General features: G+C 36.6%; 1 protein-coding gene across 4 annotated transcripts in view; it reads left to right on the top strand.

Moving 5' to 3' along the window:
* RAB3GAP1 (RAB3 GTPase activating protein catalytic subunit 1) overlaps nucleotides 1-15,244 on the top strand; it is a 131,623-nt gene that overhangs the window by 93,915 nt on the left and 22,464 nt on the right. For all 4 annotated transcript variants that reach the window (XM_033860230.2, XM_073807757.1, XM_019925483.3 and 1 more), the window contains 2 exons: nucleotides 7,538-7,675; nucleotides 11,385-11,612. In XM_033860230.2, coding sequence (XP_033716121.1) covers nucleotides 7,538-7,675; nucleotides 11,385-11,612 — 366 coding nt within the window. The remainder of the gene's footprint in view (nucleotides 1-7,537; nucleotides 7,676-11,384; nucleotides 11,613-15,244) is intronic.

Genomic DNA, 15,244 nt, shown 5'->3' with positions numbered 1-15,244 from the left:
ATTGAGTGCTTGAAATGTGGCTAGTGCAACTAAGGAACTGAATTTTTAATTTAATCTTTTAAAATTTAAATAGGCAGATGTATTGAGTACTCCCCTCCAGGTAATTCTGTTTTCTAACTTAGCATAGGTTAGTTTTGTCAATTTTTGGATATCATAAATGTAATCATACTTTGCTTGCTCTTTTGTATATGAATGGAATTATGTATTCTTGTGTTGTGCTTTTTTATTTAACAACCGTCTGTGAGATTCATCTATGTCATTATATGAATCAGTATTTATGCATATTGTATTACTTTATAGTATTCTGTTATATGAATGTGCCACTCAATTCTTATATTGCTTATCCATTCACCTGCTGATGCAATTTGAGTTGTTTACAGTTTGAGCTATTATAAACAAATGAAAATTCTTATGTGTCTTTTGGTGAACATACTCATTTTCTTTTGGATATATTCTTTTTTTTTTTTCCTTTAATTTTATTTATTTATTTATTTTTGCTGTGTTGGGTCTTCGTTTCTGTGCGCGGGCTTTCTCTAGTTGCGGGGGCCATTCTTTATCGCGGTGCGGAGGCCTCTCACTATCGCGGCCTCTCTAGTTGCGGCGCACAGGCTCCAGACGCGCAGGCTCAGTAGTTGTGGCTCACGGGCCTAGTTGCTCCGCAGCATGTGGGATCTTCCCAGACCAGGGCTCGAACCCGTGTCCCCTGCATTAGCAGGCAGATTCTCAACCACTGCGCCACCAGGGAAGCCCTGGATATATTCTTAAGAGTAGAATTGTTGGGCCCTGTGGTAGCAATATGTTTGAGCTTTAGTAGATATTGCTAAACAGTCTCCCAAAGTGGTTGAACTAATTTACATTCCCTCCAACAATGCATAATAATTGTGGTTTATTCCACATAATCTCTTACATTTGGTGTGTCAGGGGTCCCAACACCACTCCCAGGTTTGGTGATTTGCTTGGAGGACTCACAGGACTCAGTATATAGTCATGCTCACAGCTGTAACTTAATAGAGCAAAGGGACACAAAGTGAAAGGAAATGGCACATGGGACAAAGTTCAGAGGATATCAAGCACAAGCTTCCAAGAGTCTCCTCGCAGTAGTCACACAAGATGCACTTAACTCCACAACTGATCGTGACCACATGTGAAATGTTATCTACTAGGGAAACTTGTCAGAGGCTCAGTGCTCAGGGTTTTTTTTTTACTGGGGCCTGGTCACAAAGCACCCTCTGCCTAGCATGTGCCAAAATTCCAGACTCCCAGAAGGAAAGCAGGTATTCAGCATAAACCATATTGTTTGCACAAAGAGTTTACACATAGTGAACCATTTTTATCAGTTTGGAGTATGGTGCGACTCTGCCAGGATCCAGGTTCCCAGAAGCCAGCTGAGGGCCAACTTTGCAAACAGGCCTTTCTGAAGATAATAGTTTAAGGCCTGCTATGTTAACTCTTCTCTGCACACTTGATAATTTCAATCATTTTAATTTTTGCCTTTCTGAGGGGTATGTAGTAGTATCTCATGTTTTCACATTTCCCTGATGAATAATGACACTGAACACATTTTCATATATTTATTGCCCACTTGGATATTTTCTTGGTCAAGTGCCTGTTCAAGACCTTTACCTATTTTTTCAAAATTAGTCGTCTTTTTCCCTATTGCTTTGTAGGAATTCTTCATATATTCTGGATATGAGTTCTGAGGTGTATATATCTGTATCTGTCTGTCTGTCTATCTATAACAAATAATTTCTCCTAGTTGGTGGCTTGCCTGTTCACTTTCTTAATGATGCCTTTTGTTGAATAGGCATTTTTAATTTTAATAAGGTCTGATCTACCAATATTTTTCTTATGTGGATACTGCTTTTGTCTCCTGTTAAGAAATTAACTACCCCAAGGTCCTGGAGATACTCTCTTGTGTTTTCTTCTGGAAGCTTTATGGTTTTACCTATCACATTTATGTTTTTGATCCACCTCAAATTGACTGTGTTTGGTGTGTGGAAGAGATTAAGATTCTCTTTTTTCTGTAAGGGTGTACAGTTGTGTTCCAACACCATTATTCAGAAGACCTGCCTTTTCCCACGGAGTGGCAGTGACATCTTTGTTGTAAATCAAGTGATTGTATGTGTGTTGGTCTCTTTCTGGACTATTTATTCTGTTAGTCTCTTTGTTTATCCTTGTGCCAGTAATGTACTGTCCTTATTACTATAGTTTTATAAAAATCTTTCTATCTTGTAGTTTAAATCTTCTAACTTTGTTCTTCAAGATTATCTTGACTCTTCTTTTCCTTTTTATGTAAATTTGGGAAACTGTTTGTCAGTTTCCACACATAAAATAATCCTGGGATTTTAATTCATATTGTATCAAATTAGATTTAGAATTAGCATTGCATTGCATTGGAGAGAATTGATATCTTAACAATATTGAGTCTCGTGACCATGAAATGTCTTTCATTTTATTGAATGTTCCCTTTACTTTCCCTTATCAGTGTTTTTTAGTTTTTAATGTAGAGGTTTTGCATATCTTTTATTAAATTTATGTCAAAATATAATATTTGTAATTTTTCAAATATTGTGAATGGTATTTTTAAATTTCATTTAAAAACATTTTCCCTGATATGTAGAAATAGTTTATTATTGTATATTGACCTTGAATCTAACAACCTTATTACATTCACTTATTGTTTCTAGTATATTTGGAGTTTTCTATACACACAGTCATGTTATCTGTTAATAGACAATTTGAATTTTGATTTTCTGGCCTGTACATTTTTTAATTCTTCTTCATTTCCTATTGTACTGGCTAGGACCTCAGGTACAGTGTTGAACAGTGGACATCCTCCTCTTGTTCCCAGTCTCAGAAGGAAAGCATGTGATAATCTTTGAGTGTATCTGGTGTAGGTATCATTTATCATATGAAGGAAATTTTCTCCTATCCCTAGTTTCTGAGAGTTTTTTTTCATGATCAGGTATTGTATTTTATCAAATGTTTGTCTTGCATATTGAGGTAATCGTAAGATAATTGTGAGTTCTAAATGAAATAGTGAGTTTTAAATATGATAAGTGAATGATACCATGTCTAGTCCAAAATAAGTACTCAATTTTTGGCTATTCTTTTTTTTTTAAAATTGGAGTAAAATTGCTTTACAATGTTGTGTTAGTTTCTGCTGTACAATGAAGTGAATCAGCTATATGTATACCTATATCCCCTCCCTCTTGGACCTCCCTCCCACCCCTCAACCCATCCCACCCATCTAGGCCATCACAGAGCACCAAGCTGAGCTCCCTGTGCTGTACACCAGGTTCCCACTAGCTAGCTGTTTTACACATGGTAGTGTATATATGTCAAACCTAGTCTCCCAATTTTGTCCCACCCTCCCCTTCCCCCCAACCCCCCCCCGCCGTGTCCACATGTCTGTTCTCTACATCTACGAATAGGTTCATCTGTACTGTTTTTCTAGATTCCACATATATGCGTTAATATATGGTATTTCTGGCTTACTTCACTCTGTATGACAGACTCTAGGCTATTATTCTTTTTTTTTTTTAGGCTATTATTCTTTTGAGGACTTTTTCTTATATAAGACCTAAGAGGCTAGTATCGCTTCTCAGGCTGCAAGGATTGACTTAAAGGTTTTTTAACCAGTTTTCGTATTTTGAGATGGGTTGATCAGTTGTAATAATTGTGCAGTGGGATGTTGGGATGATTGCTTGATAATTTTAAACATGGATTCTCTTAACTTTTTTTCCCATGCTTACATTGTTTCTTTGCCAGGTGGCTGTCATTTATGACATTAGTTTTGTTTGTTTGACAGGCCTTATCTTTTTGCTTCTTTATATTATTTTAAAAGTAATTATATTTTAGATACTTCATCACTAACTGTTAGTACTAGGACAGACTATTCTAATGCTAGAAACCAAGTGTATATTTTTTCAAATTTTGTTGGAGTGCATGCAGTTGGTATTGAGGTCTTGTGGCATAGACTGGGATGTTGGAATCTAGCGGAGCTAGATTTGTAGCCTGGCACCACCCTTATTTTTAGCTAGTATTGCTAGTAGAGGCTGTGTTTCCTTTCTGAGCCTTGTTTTTCTCTCTTAAAAAAAAGTTTGCATTTTCTAGAATTTTATATAAATTTTATGTAATTACAGTATGGTTTTTGTGTGTGTGAATTCTTTTAGCATAATTATTTTGAGATTCATATATGTTGTTGTGTGTATCAGTAGTTCATTCATTTTTATTGCTTAGTAGTGTTCCTCCGCGTGGATATAGCACAGTTCATCTATTCACTTTTTGATAGACTTTCCAAAAATGGGCATAAGGAAGCTTTTTATCTTGATTGTAGTGACTGCTTCATGGGTATGTAGTTAACAAATGTACCCTTTAAATTACTGTATGTTGATTATACTTCAAAAAATACTGTTTAAAAATTTGTCATATGATCAGTGGTTGACAAGAAGAAAAAAATGAAAGTATTTCTGTCTTGTTCTAATGTATCTTCAGTTTGAAAACCCTGCCTATTTATTTATTTAATAAACAAATATTAAATACTTTAAAAGCCAATAATAGTTTGTATTACTTTGGGTTGTTCAGGGTTAAATTACACATCATATTTAAAGATAATTGGCATGTAAGTGTTCAGTGAAGTTTAATATTTTATGTGCTTTCTTTTTCCAAGTTTTAATTAACAGTACTCCCTATTTTTAATGAACTTGTTGCATATATGTTGGTTTGATTGGGTTAATGAAGAATCAGAGGAAGTTGTTCTGGAAGCTCAAGCTTTATTTTTCTTCAGAATGCTATGTCTTCCTCATTTATTTCAGATGCTTTAGTTTCCACATTCAAATTTGTAATCCAAGTCTGGAATAATTTAAACTTACTTTTCTCTCAACATGCATCTTATGTATTTAGAAATTAATTTTTGTCTTACCTTTAGGTAAATCGGGGCAAATTTTTAATCTGTTTTACTTTCTTTAAAGTTAATCTTATTTGAATTATAACCATTGTATATGTACGTATAGAAAATGTTTGGAATTCAAAATGATCCCAGTTGAAACCATTATAATTTCAGACTTTAGAAATTAGCTTAAAATGTGCTGTTAATCCATTGCCATTTCACCAAAAAGAAAAAGTAAATAATAAGACTGTATATAGGTCCTACTTCTAAGAATTTAAATATACTCCCTTATTCCTTTCATGTAGACTTAGGTCAACCTAAAATTTATGGCTAGGAAAGGCTTAAAAATTTTTCTCAGCATTTTAGAGCAGGGGCTAGAAGAGAAATTTGTAGAGAATCTGTTAAAGCAGGAGTTCTTAGGTAGTGGATTAGATCCAAACTAATAGTTCTCAAAGCCAGCGTTAGATAGATGTCCTAGATTCTCCCTTCAGTTTGCCACTTGAGAGTTTGCCACTTCGATGATGTTGGGCAAGATGCTGTCTCTGCATTCGGTTTCACCACATGTAAAATGCACTGATGACTTCTCAGTGATTAGCGATGAGATCATGTGTATGAGAAAGCTTTGGGCATATTCAGAAATGGTACATATAAGAATGTGTGGCCCTCATGCTCTTTGCTGCTTGTATTCCTCTTGATCAAGTTTTTCACTTACAGTTGGCCAGAGTTCCCAGGTGGGAGGGGTAGTCAGTATCCTTTCAGTATCTCCTCCCTTCCCTCAGGAGGCTAAAGGACAATGAAAAGGAGTTCCTTTTTAATGGAAATAATGAGGGCCTCTGCTCCTGAGTATACTGCTTCATTGGAGATTCATGTTATTTTTGAATCTGAGGAATTTTGATATCATAGGGAAAGTAGAGTAAAAAACTTAAAATACAGCCTAAGTATTTTGTCTCTAATTGCAAGTGTTTATTGAGCTTGTGCCAGGATCTATTCTTCACAACAGTGAGTCACATAAAGCTGGAGTAATTGCCCAAGGTTATACAGCTGGGATTCAAATACAGGCATGTTGTTTCTAGAGCCCAAACTCTTAACCGGTCTGTCATACTGTCTTACCAATTATTATTCAACCCCAAGTATCAGGGTGAGACTTTGAAAGTGTGCATGTTCATTGTAGAGAAAGCAAAACAAAAGCTCGTATTTCCATAATCCAGAGATAAACTGTTAAAGTAGTTCCTCCCCATTTTTTCCTATATCAAACCATTTTCGTTATTGTACATTCAGATTCTTTCCAATTTTCACACTGTTATAGATAATACTACAGTGATATTTCTAGAAGTGGAATTCTTGGGTCAGAGGGCATGATCATAAATGCTTGCCATGTATTGATTTCCAGATTGTTGTCTGGGAAGATTTATATTCTCTCCAGCACTGTTTGTAAGTGCCCTTGTAGGTTTGTTTCAAAAATGAGAATGATATAAGAAAAAAGTTACTTTCTTTTGTTTGTTGCTGTGTTTTGAATGCCATACCTTTACCATGCTTCTACTTTATTTCTGACAGATATCTGCAAAAATTATTTATCTCTGTGGAAGTGGTTCTCAACTGGGGAGTGTGTTTTGCCTCCCAGGGGTATTTGGCAAGGTCTGGAAACATTTTTGATTGTCATGAGGTGGAGTGGTACTACAGGCAGTAGTGGGCAGAGGCCAGAGATATGCTGCTAAACATCCTACAATGCATAGAACAGGCACCACGACAGTATCCAGTCTAAACTGTCAGTAGTACTGAGGCTAAGAAAACTTGCTTTTATAGTAAGCTCCTGAAATCTAGAAGGAATCTATTTATTGACAAGACACTTACTTCTGCTAGGTCTTATCCTATTTAGGAATAAAGGAGTTCATGTTTTTCTGGCTTTAACAACAAAGCACGCAAGATTTGTTTGGTTAGTCTCTGGGTTGTTGAGTTCTTCATATTTCAAATATAAAATCTAATGGAATCAATTCTCAGAGAACTTTCCTAAGCCCCCCTGAACAGTTTTGAAATGTTTTCTGTCTCTCTCTTAATGATTCTACAGTTGTATTTTCCTTTAGATTTGCCTTAGCTGCTGTTTTATTTGGGGTTACCATTAAAATATATAATGTCTCTGATTCCCCAAAGTAAAAAACAACTTCTTGTGGGAATTGGTAATTTGAATGTGTTTGGAACATAAACTCAAAGCTACTCCTCCAACATAAAATATAGTTATTTGGGGTTCAATTCTTTTCAGTTTTCTTCTCTTACTAGGTATAATAAAAACCTTGTTGCAACTAATAATGGCATTCATAAAAATATCTTAGGACTTCATTTCTTTATCATTAATAGGCAGGAAGATGTTCAGTGCATCCAGTTCCTCTCTTAGCTATGGTCAAGGAAACATGAAAATCTTATCTGTTGGCTGGCGGGGCGGGGTGGGGGGCAGTGCACTGACAGTCATACTTATTCTTCTTGTTACTTTTTCATGTAGGTTCCAGAAAACTTGCAAATTTCTCTGAATTTTTTTAAATACATATCTTGTGACTGCTATAGCTGAAATAATTGTTGTCTTTGTTCTATTTTTATAGTTCTGCTTTCTCTAAAAAAAGCTATTCACGAGCTTTGTCCTTTTGTGCTTCGCAGGAACCAGCACCTATGACAGAAGATCTGCTAGAAGAGCAGTCGGAGGTTCTAGCTAAATTGGGTACATCGGCAGAAGGGGCTCACCTCCGAGCACGCATGCAGAGTGCCTGTCTGCTCTCAGATATGGAGTCTTTTAAGGTGGGTCACGTTATCAGAGCTCGGGAGTCTATTTTGAGCTATTCTGGGATGAAGCTGTGAAAGTCACTCTGTAAAGTGGTGTAAAGGCCTGCATGTCTTTTTTTTTTATTAAATGTTTAAATTTCATTTGTAGTTACAACACCCTACCTCCATCCCCTAAAGGTCATAGTCAAACTTGCTTCTTGAGTTTAAAAAAGAAAAGAACAATCTTTTTTAAAAAAATGATTCTATATTTTTAAAATAAATTTATTTTATTTATTTTTGGCTGCATTGGTTGGGTCTTCGTTGCTACACGTGGGCTTTCTCTGGTTGCTGTGAGTGGGGGCTACTCTTTGATGTGGTGCATGGGCTTCTCATTGCGGTGGCTTCTCTTGTGGCAGAGCACGGGCTCTAGGCATGTGGGCTTTAGTAGTTGTGGCGTGCGGGCTCTAGAGCGCAGGCTCAGTAGTTGTGGTGCCCGGGCTTAGTTGCTCTACAGCATGTGGGATCTTCCCAGACCAGGGCTCAAACCCGTGTCCCCTGCATTGGCAGGCGGATTCTTAACCACTGCATCACCAGGGAAGTCTGAAAAGAATAATCTTTGAATAATGGTTGGAAGTTGAGAACTGAATCATTTCTATATGAGGATTGGGAAGTTTTCTTCCTTTAGGTATGTTCAGTCAGTTTAATGCAAGGTTTTTAGAAATCCTTAGGATTTAACATAGGCTGCTTCATTCAGCAAACCTTTGGTTACCTGCTTTGTGACAGACACTGTGATTAGGTAATTAAGAAGTACAATGTTTATCCTCAGTTACAGTATATTGAGGTTGTGGGAGGAGATATGTAAATAATTACTATGTGATGAGTTCTCTTAGGAGAGCAAGGTCAAAAAGGTGACTGACTGTACTGAGTGGAGGTCATGGAAAATTTCTGCAGAAGCATCACAGTTTAGGATGGATAGGCATTTGCTACCTGGAGAAGAATATTTTAGGCTTAGATACAGGCCTGAATCTAGAACACAAAGGATTCAGAGAATGGTTACACTTAGCTTATTAATTTAAAAACCAAGTGATGAAGAAAGTCTTTCTGGATCATTTATTTTTGAAAGCAGAGGCAAATCCATGTACATTAAAAAAAAAAAAAAGGGTAGCTCAGTGGGCCACAGGCCTTCCTTTTCCTATTATTGATACTCTGAACTGTCTCCCATGCCCAGACTTTCTTCCTTAACCTACTGCTACCTGTGATGGCCTGCATTTTTTCATTCCACAGCTCCTACTCAGTCCTGTTTTTGTGCTAGGTAGGCCAGCCTGAGTTTGATATTTCAACATAAACACCCCGTGAAAACCTATGCTACTTTCATCTTCCCTGCTAGCAGAGAGTGACAATAAAAGGGAGTCTTTTTATTCCCTGCTTGTTTCCCCCATCTTTCCTAAAAGAAGAAATCTTCAGTAAACCTCTCAAGAGCTGCATGTTTTCCATAGAGATTAGAAAGATACAGAAAATCTTTGAGTTCTATTCTGCTGTGAGGCAAGAAAAAGAGATGTGTTTTAAAGCAGATAGTTGGTACAGTGGATAAAGAGAAGCCAATTGGCTCTCAGGGTATGTGTTAAATCAAAAAGTTAGAGGAGGGAATTGGCTTAGGGTGTGTGTGCACAGTAGGAAGTACTGGCCTCCATAGCAGCTATTTTTTTTACCTGACCTTTAGCTGCCTTCATATTCATCTGTCCCTCTTCTGCTGCAGTGTCCTTGTAGAAGCATGTACAGGAGGAAATTCCAAATTGGAGCTGTAAAAGCTTTTCCCCATAGAAACCTTTGCTCCTCAAGGTGCTATATAATTCCTTTAACACGGTGCTTCAGCAAAACTGTGGTTCGTTAGACTCTTTTGGACTAACCTGGGTAATGTAAAAATCTCTTCAATAACATTGTTTTAACCAGAAAATAGATTATATGACAAATAACCAACTTACACATCTGCCCATATGTGGGAATCAGATAATATATTTAAGGAAATACGTAGTCATGCTAAAATAGGTATGGTTGCCTTTCCCTTTTTGTATAGGGATGACTTGGTATTAGGGGCCATGGGAGAGTCCCCAGAGCTTTGCATAAATGCTGATAGGTACATGAGGCACCTACACTGCACAGTTCCAGAAGGACAGGGCCTGTTCTCGAGCATGCCCTTGGAGTATATACCTGTAAGAGTAGAAAGAAGATCAGCCATAGCTGAAGTGAGTCTTGAGCCTCTCCTAGTAGCGCTATGTTCTGTCTGGTATAATAAAGACAACCAGAAGGAAGAATTCTGGTGTGAACTGCCTTTCTTTAACCCATTCTGTAGTACAAGAGTTCAGTCTTGTTTTCTTTTTCAGGTTCATTCTCTTCACTCAAGGCCTATCTCTCTAGTTTCCTGAGATGTTTTCATGAGGGTGTGGTGTTGCCTGGTTAATATCCAGTCTTAGTACATGAATCCTGAATCATGCAGTAATCTTGACCCATTGCAGTTCACAGCAGTTTTTTGTTGCTGTGATGCTATAGCCCTTAGAAGTTTATGTTGTTGGCTGTCAGTTAAGAACCCTCCTGATTTCTCATCCCTTTGGGGATTTCCTAATATTGGTGGGGATGATTATACTGGCAGCCAGTAAGCTCAATAAGGAGAAGTTGGTAGTTTTGCTCTTCAAATTTAAGACTAACCATTCTCATCATGTTGGTTTTCATTTTGGTGTGAGGTTAATTTAATTTAAAAAGAAAGAAAATGACCATAATGCTTAACACTTTTTAGTAATGCTTACATCACTTACTGTTTCAGGCAATTAAATATAGTACTCATAGCAGGATGAATATGTTGTGGTAGAGAATTACAACCAAAAAGGTATGTGTTTAACATGTGTACACATATCTTTTGAATATTAAGGGGATGATATATATGCCCATCCTTAATACTCTACTAATATATTACTGGGCACTGGCAAAAAGACCTCCATGCCTTACCACTAACACTGTAAAAGCCTCTCCCTTTTTTTTCAGGCTTAAATGTAGAAGTACTTAAAGGATTTTGGCATGCATCATTGTTAATTCTATGGAATTATCCAGTAAATAAAACTTTAATTAGTTTGGTTTCAGAAGCCTGAAAAACAGTGATTTTAATTCCAATTCCTTAGTGGCACAAAAGCACATTTTAATTCCAATTCCTTAATGGCACAAAAGCAGTTTATGTAATGGTAACTTGTTATATAAAGCATGAGAATTTGATGGTTGAATAGAACATTTTTGAGGTTAGCTGATATTTATTGCAGTATCAGTATTGACTTATCGAGGAAAAAAAGAGCAGAACTTTTCCATCATTGGGTTATTATTCTGATCATATTGTGTATTATTTAATTTACTTGACTTGAGCTTATTGATACTTTTCTAAGTATTGAGTAGTTATTATACTATAATTTTAAATTATATAACTTATAGTCTGAGATTTATTTTCACTTTACATGAAATTTTTATTTCCAAATTCATCAAATGAAAACGTTTTCTTTTTCTTTAAAATGGGGGCAGCAAAAATAAAGTACTTTTGGTGCTTTAACATCTGACCTGATTTAAAGGTGACATTGTAACTCAAGTCACATACTAGATTTTGTAAAGATTGGTCTTTTTGTGAAAGTGAAAGTATGATTTTTGAAAACAGGTTTATCAATAACTGTTGATTTTTATTTGATTCTGCTGAATTTTTTGTCTGTTTTAGGCAGCTAATCCAGGTTGTTTTCTGGAAGATTTTGTGAGGTGGTACTCACCCCGGGATTACATTGAAGAGGAAGTGATTGATGAAAAGGGCAACATGGTTCTGAAAGGAGAACTGAGCGCCCGAATGAAGATTCCAAGCAATATGTGGGTAGAAGCCTGGGAAACAGCTAAGCCAATTCCCGCTAGAAGGCAAAGGAGACTCTTTGATGATACACGGGAAGCAGAAAAGGTAACTGATGTTTGAGTATACTGCTAATTGTTGTTCTAGTATTTTAAAATTTATGATAGATATGAAAGCTTTGGACATACTTGAGAAGCAAAGCATTGAAATGTAATGAACCTTTTACATATTGAATATTCACATTTAAGATTTTAGAACTGGTTACAGGTAGTCCAAAGGATAAGACATGCATATTTTACATAGAATGTTTACCATTGGACCATCTCACAGCATATGTCAAAAGCCTTAAAAATGATCATGTCTTTTGACTTAGCAGTTCTACTGCCAAAAAAATGTATTAAAGGAATAATGAGAGATACATAAAGATCAGTGTTCAAGAATGATGTTCAAAAAGTTTCATAGTGAAAAAGTAGATAACAGCCAACATTTCCAAAAATAAGGCTTTGTTTAATAAATTATGATATATCATTTAGTAGACTACTTTGCAATTATTAAAAAAACATTGGAGTTCTGGAGAATATTGGCAGCCACCTGATATCAAGTTGTCCCACATACCCTTCCACCCACCCAACTCCCAAAAAACCCAATGAAATTAAGTAGAGTACAGAAATCCATGCTGTCAGCATTACTACAGTTAGAGATTACAGTGATCTTTGAATTAACTAAGTAAGTAGAGAAATAAGCCAGATTCCAGTGGATTTCCCACCGTTGTAAGCCTGTGGGTGTAGAGAGTATGGACAGGGAATCTTAAGAAGAAATGCTGAGGGATACAGAAGACTTAAATGCAGCCCAGTCACTCCAGAAAGACTGCTCCTAACACTAAGTGTCAAAATACTCAACACAGGTAGGGCTTGAGAGTTAACAGCACTGGCTACAGGGAAGTGGCTTGACAGTAAGCAGGACCAGAAGTGGACATTCAGAGAGACTCTGCCTTAGGAAGAACCAGGTAGATAAGTAGGAATGATATACCCCTTAGAGATAAAGCATTGATGGGAATGAAGGAAACAAGGGGAAGATTAAAGATTCTGTAGGAATGAAAGAGAAATAAGACATATCAACCTCCCTCATCTCCTGCCATCCATTAAAGAAATTATGCAGAAGAGGGCACTTTTGAACTGTGACATGACCAATAATAGTAAAGAGCAGACCACATCTATATAAAACTACTATAAAAAACAGAAAGCACAAATTGGATCATTTCAGCTAATAAAAACATTTCCCAGAAAACTGACCACAAAGCAGAAGAAAATTGTAACATAACAGTCCAAACTGAGTCAAATATTCTCAAACAAGCATGGGGGATATGAAAAATCATGTTTAATTAGAAATACTAAAAACAAGAGCACAAATGAATCCAAAACCCCACAAAGAAATGAAACTACTGTTGATTTAACTCAGGACAGAAGTATAAGAAAAAGACAACCATATCAAAAACAAAGACTAAATTACATGGCACCCACAGAAGAATAGGTTCATATTTAAATTTAATAAAAGGCATTGAGGAAAAGCAGCAAAACAGCCAAGAGAAAGAAAATGAGATAAAGGAGTAAAGGGACTGGGGAGAAAATAGTAAAAATGAAAGATAGGAAAAGTAGGAATAATACTCATTTTATCAGAGTCCTTGAAGCAGAAAAATCAAAGCACTAGAACAGAACTAATACTTAAAACTGCTATTTAAGAAAAACTTTCTGGTTATGAAAGAAAACCCAAATTTACACATTGAAAGGGCTCACTGGGTACAGGGGAAAGTTGACTAGGAGTAGTGAACTCCAAATTATGTCACTGTAATACTACTAGACCTTAAATATTTAAAAAACAAAAATAAGAAACTCAGACCCTGCAGGCAAAAACATGAAAATAATTTACAAGGGAAAGAGAACGAGATAGTTGTCAGATTTCTCAACAGCAGGGCAGTGTGGAGCAGTTTTCAAGAAGTATAAGGAAAAAATACACACTAAAGATTTTACATTCCACCAAGATGTCCAGGTAGTAAAGGCTATAAAAAATGTTTTCTCTGAGTTTTTGCCCAAATAACTGTATACGTGTGCCCTTCCTGAGGAGTCCACTACAGCTGCCCCAGTCCAATAGAACTTCCTGCAGTGTTCAGAATGGTTATAGCTATGCTGTCCAAAATGGTAGCCCCTGGCCATATGTGGCTTTAATGAGCACTTGAAATGTGGCTTGTATAACATAGGAACTGGATTTCTAAATGGCTGCATTTGGCTAGTGGCTGCCTTATTGAACAATATAGTACAGGAGGATGAACTTACCCAACCAAGAGATGACTAGGGAAATTTTGGCAAAGGGCTTATGGGTGAGCATTTCATTTATTTAATTTTAGAGCTAAGACTAAAACTAGATGGGGACATGGGTAGAAGAAGAATATGTAAAAACTGTATATTAGGGCAAAGTAGAGAGAATGCAGCTATAAAAGTTGGGATGGAAAAAGAGAGAAGGAGGAAAGTAGAACGAAATCATTGACTGTTACATAGATAATAAGTGGTAAGCAAAGGATACCATTTAAAATTATCAGACCAGTTCATAAAATAGATAAAAGATATAAGTGAATTAAGGGCAGCATAAAAGGTATTAATACAAGGTTATATACTAGAATAAAAATATAAACCTTCTTAAGTACAATGGAAAAATTATTCAGAAGCAAAGAACACACACCAAATAGAGTAACACACATAATAAAAATCATATCACATGCAGAGTAATTACAGTATAAGATAGTCATATAAAACCCAGCTCTGCTGTCAACAAGGCATTCTGTTATTCTTTTTATGAAGTAACTATAACAATGTACCTAAACCTGTAGCCTTCAGAAAGGCTACAAAGTAAACAATGGACAGAGATTTACCAGGTAAATGAAAACATTAAGAAAGCAGGAGTTTTTTTTTTTTTTTTTTTAACATCTTTATTGGGGTATAATTGCTTTACAATGGTGTGTTAGTTTCTGCTTTATAACAAAGTGAATCAGTCATACATAAACATATGTTCCCATATGTCTTCCCTGTTGCGTCTCCCTCCCTCCCACCCTCCCCATCCCACCCCTCCAGGCTGTCACAAAGCACCGAGCCAATATCCCTGTGCCATGCGGCTGCTTCCCACTAGCTATCTACCTTACTGCGTTTGTTACTGTGTATATGCCCATGACTCTCTCTCGCCCTGTCACAGGTCACCCTTCCCCCTCCCCATAACCTCAAGTCCGTTCTCTAAGAGGTCTGCGTCTTTATTCCTGCTTTACCCCTAGGTTCTTCATGACATTTTTTTCTTAAATTCCATATATATGTGTTAGCATACGGTATTTGTCTTTTTCTTTCTGACTTACTTCACTTTGTATGACAGACTCTAGGTCTATCCACCTCATTACAAATAGCTCAATTTCGTTTCTTTTTATGGCTGAGTAATATTCCATTGTATATATGTGCCACATCTTCTTTATCCATTCATCCGATGACGGGCACTTAGGTTGTTTCCATCTCCGGGCTATTGTAAATAGAGCTGCAATGAACATTTTGGTACATGACTCTTTTTGAATTTTGGTTTTCTCAGGGTATATGCCCAGTAGTGGGATTGCTGGGTCATATGGTAGTTCTATTTGTAGTTTTTTAAGGAACCTCCATACTGTTCTCCATAGTGGCTGAACCAATTCACATTCCCACCAGCAGTGCAAG

Source organism: Tursiops truncatus, chromosome 7 (assembly GCF_011762595.2).
Source record: "Tursiops truncatus isolate mTurTru1 chromosome 7, mTurTru1.mat.Y, whole genome shotgun sequence".
Classification (NCBI taxonomy): Eukaryota; Metazoa; Chordata; class Mammalia; order Artiodactyla; family Delphinidae; genus Tursiops; species Tursiops truncatus.
Note: the sequence above shows the minus strand (reverse complement) of the source record. Positions and strands in the feature narration are given on the sequence as shown.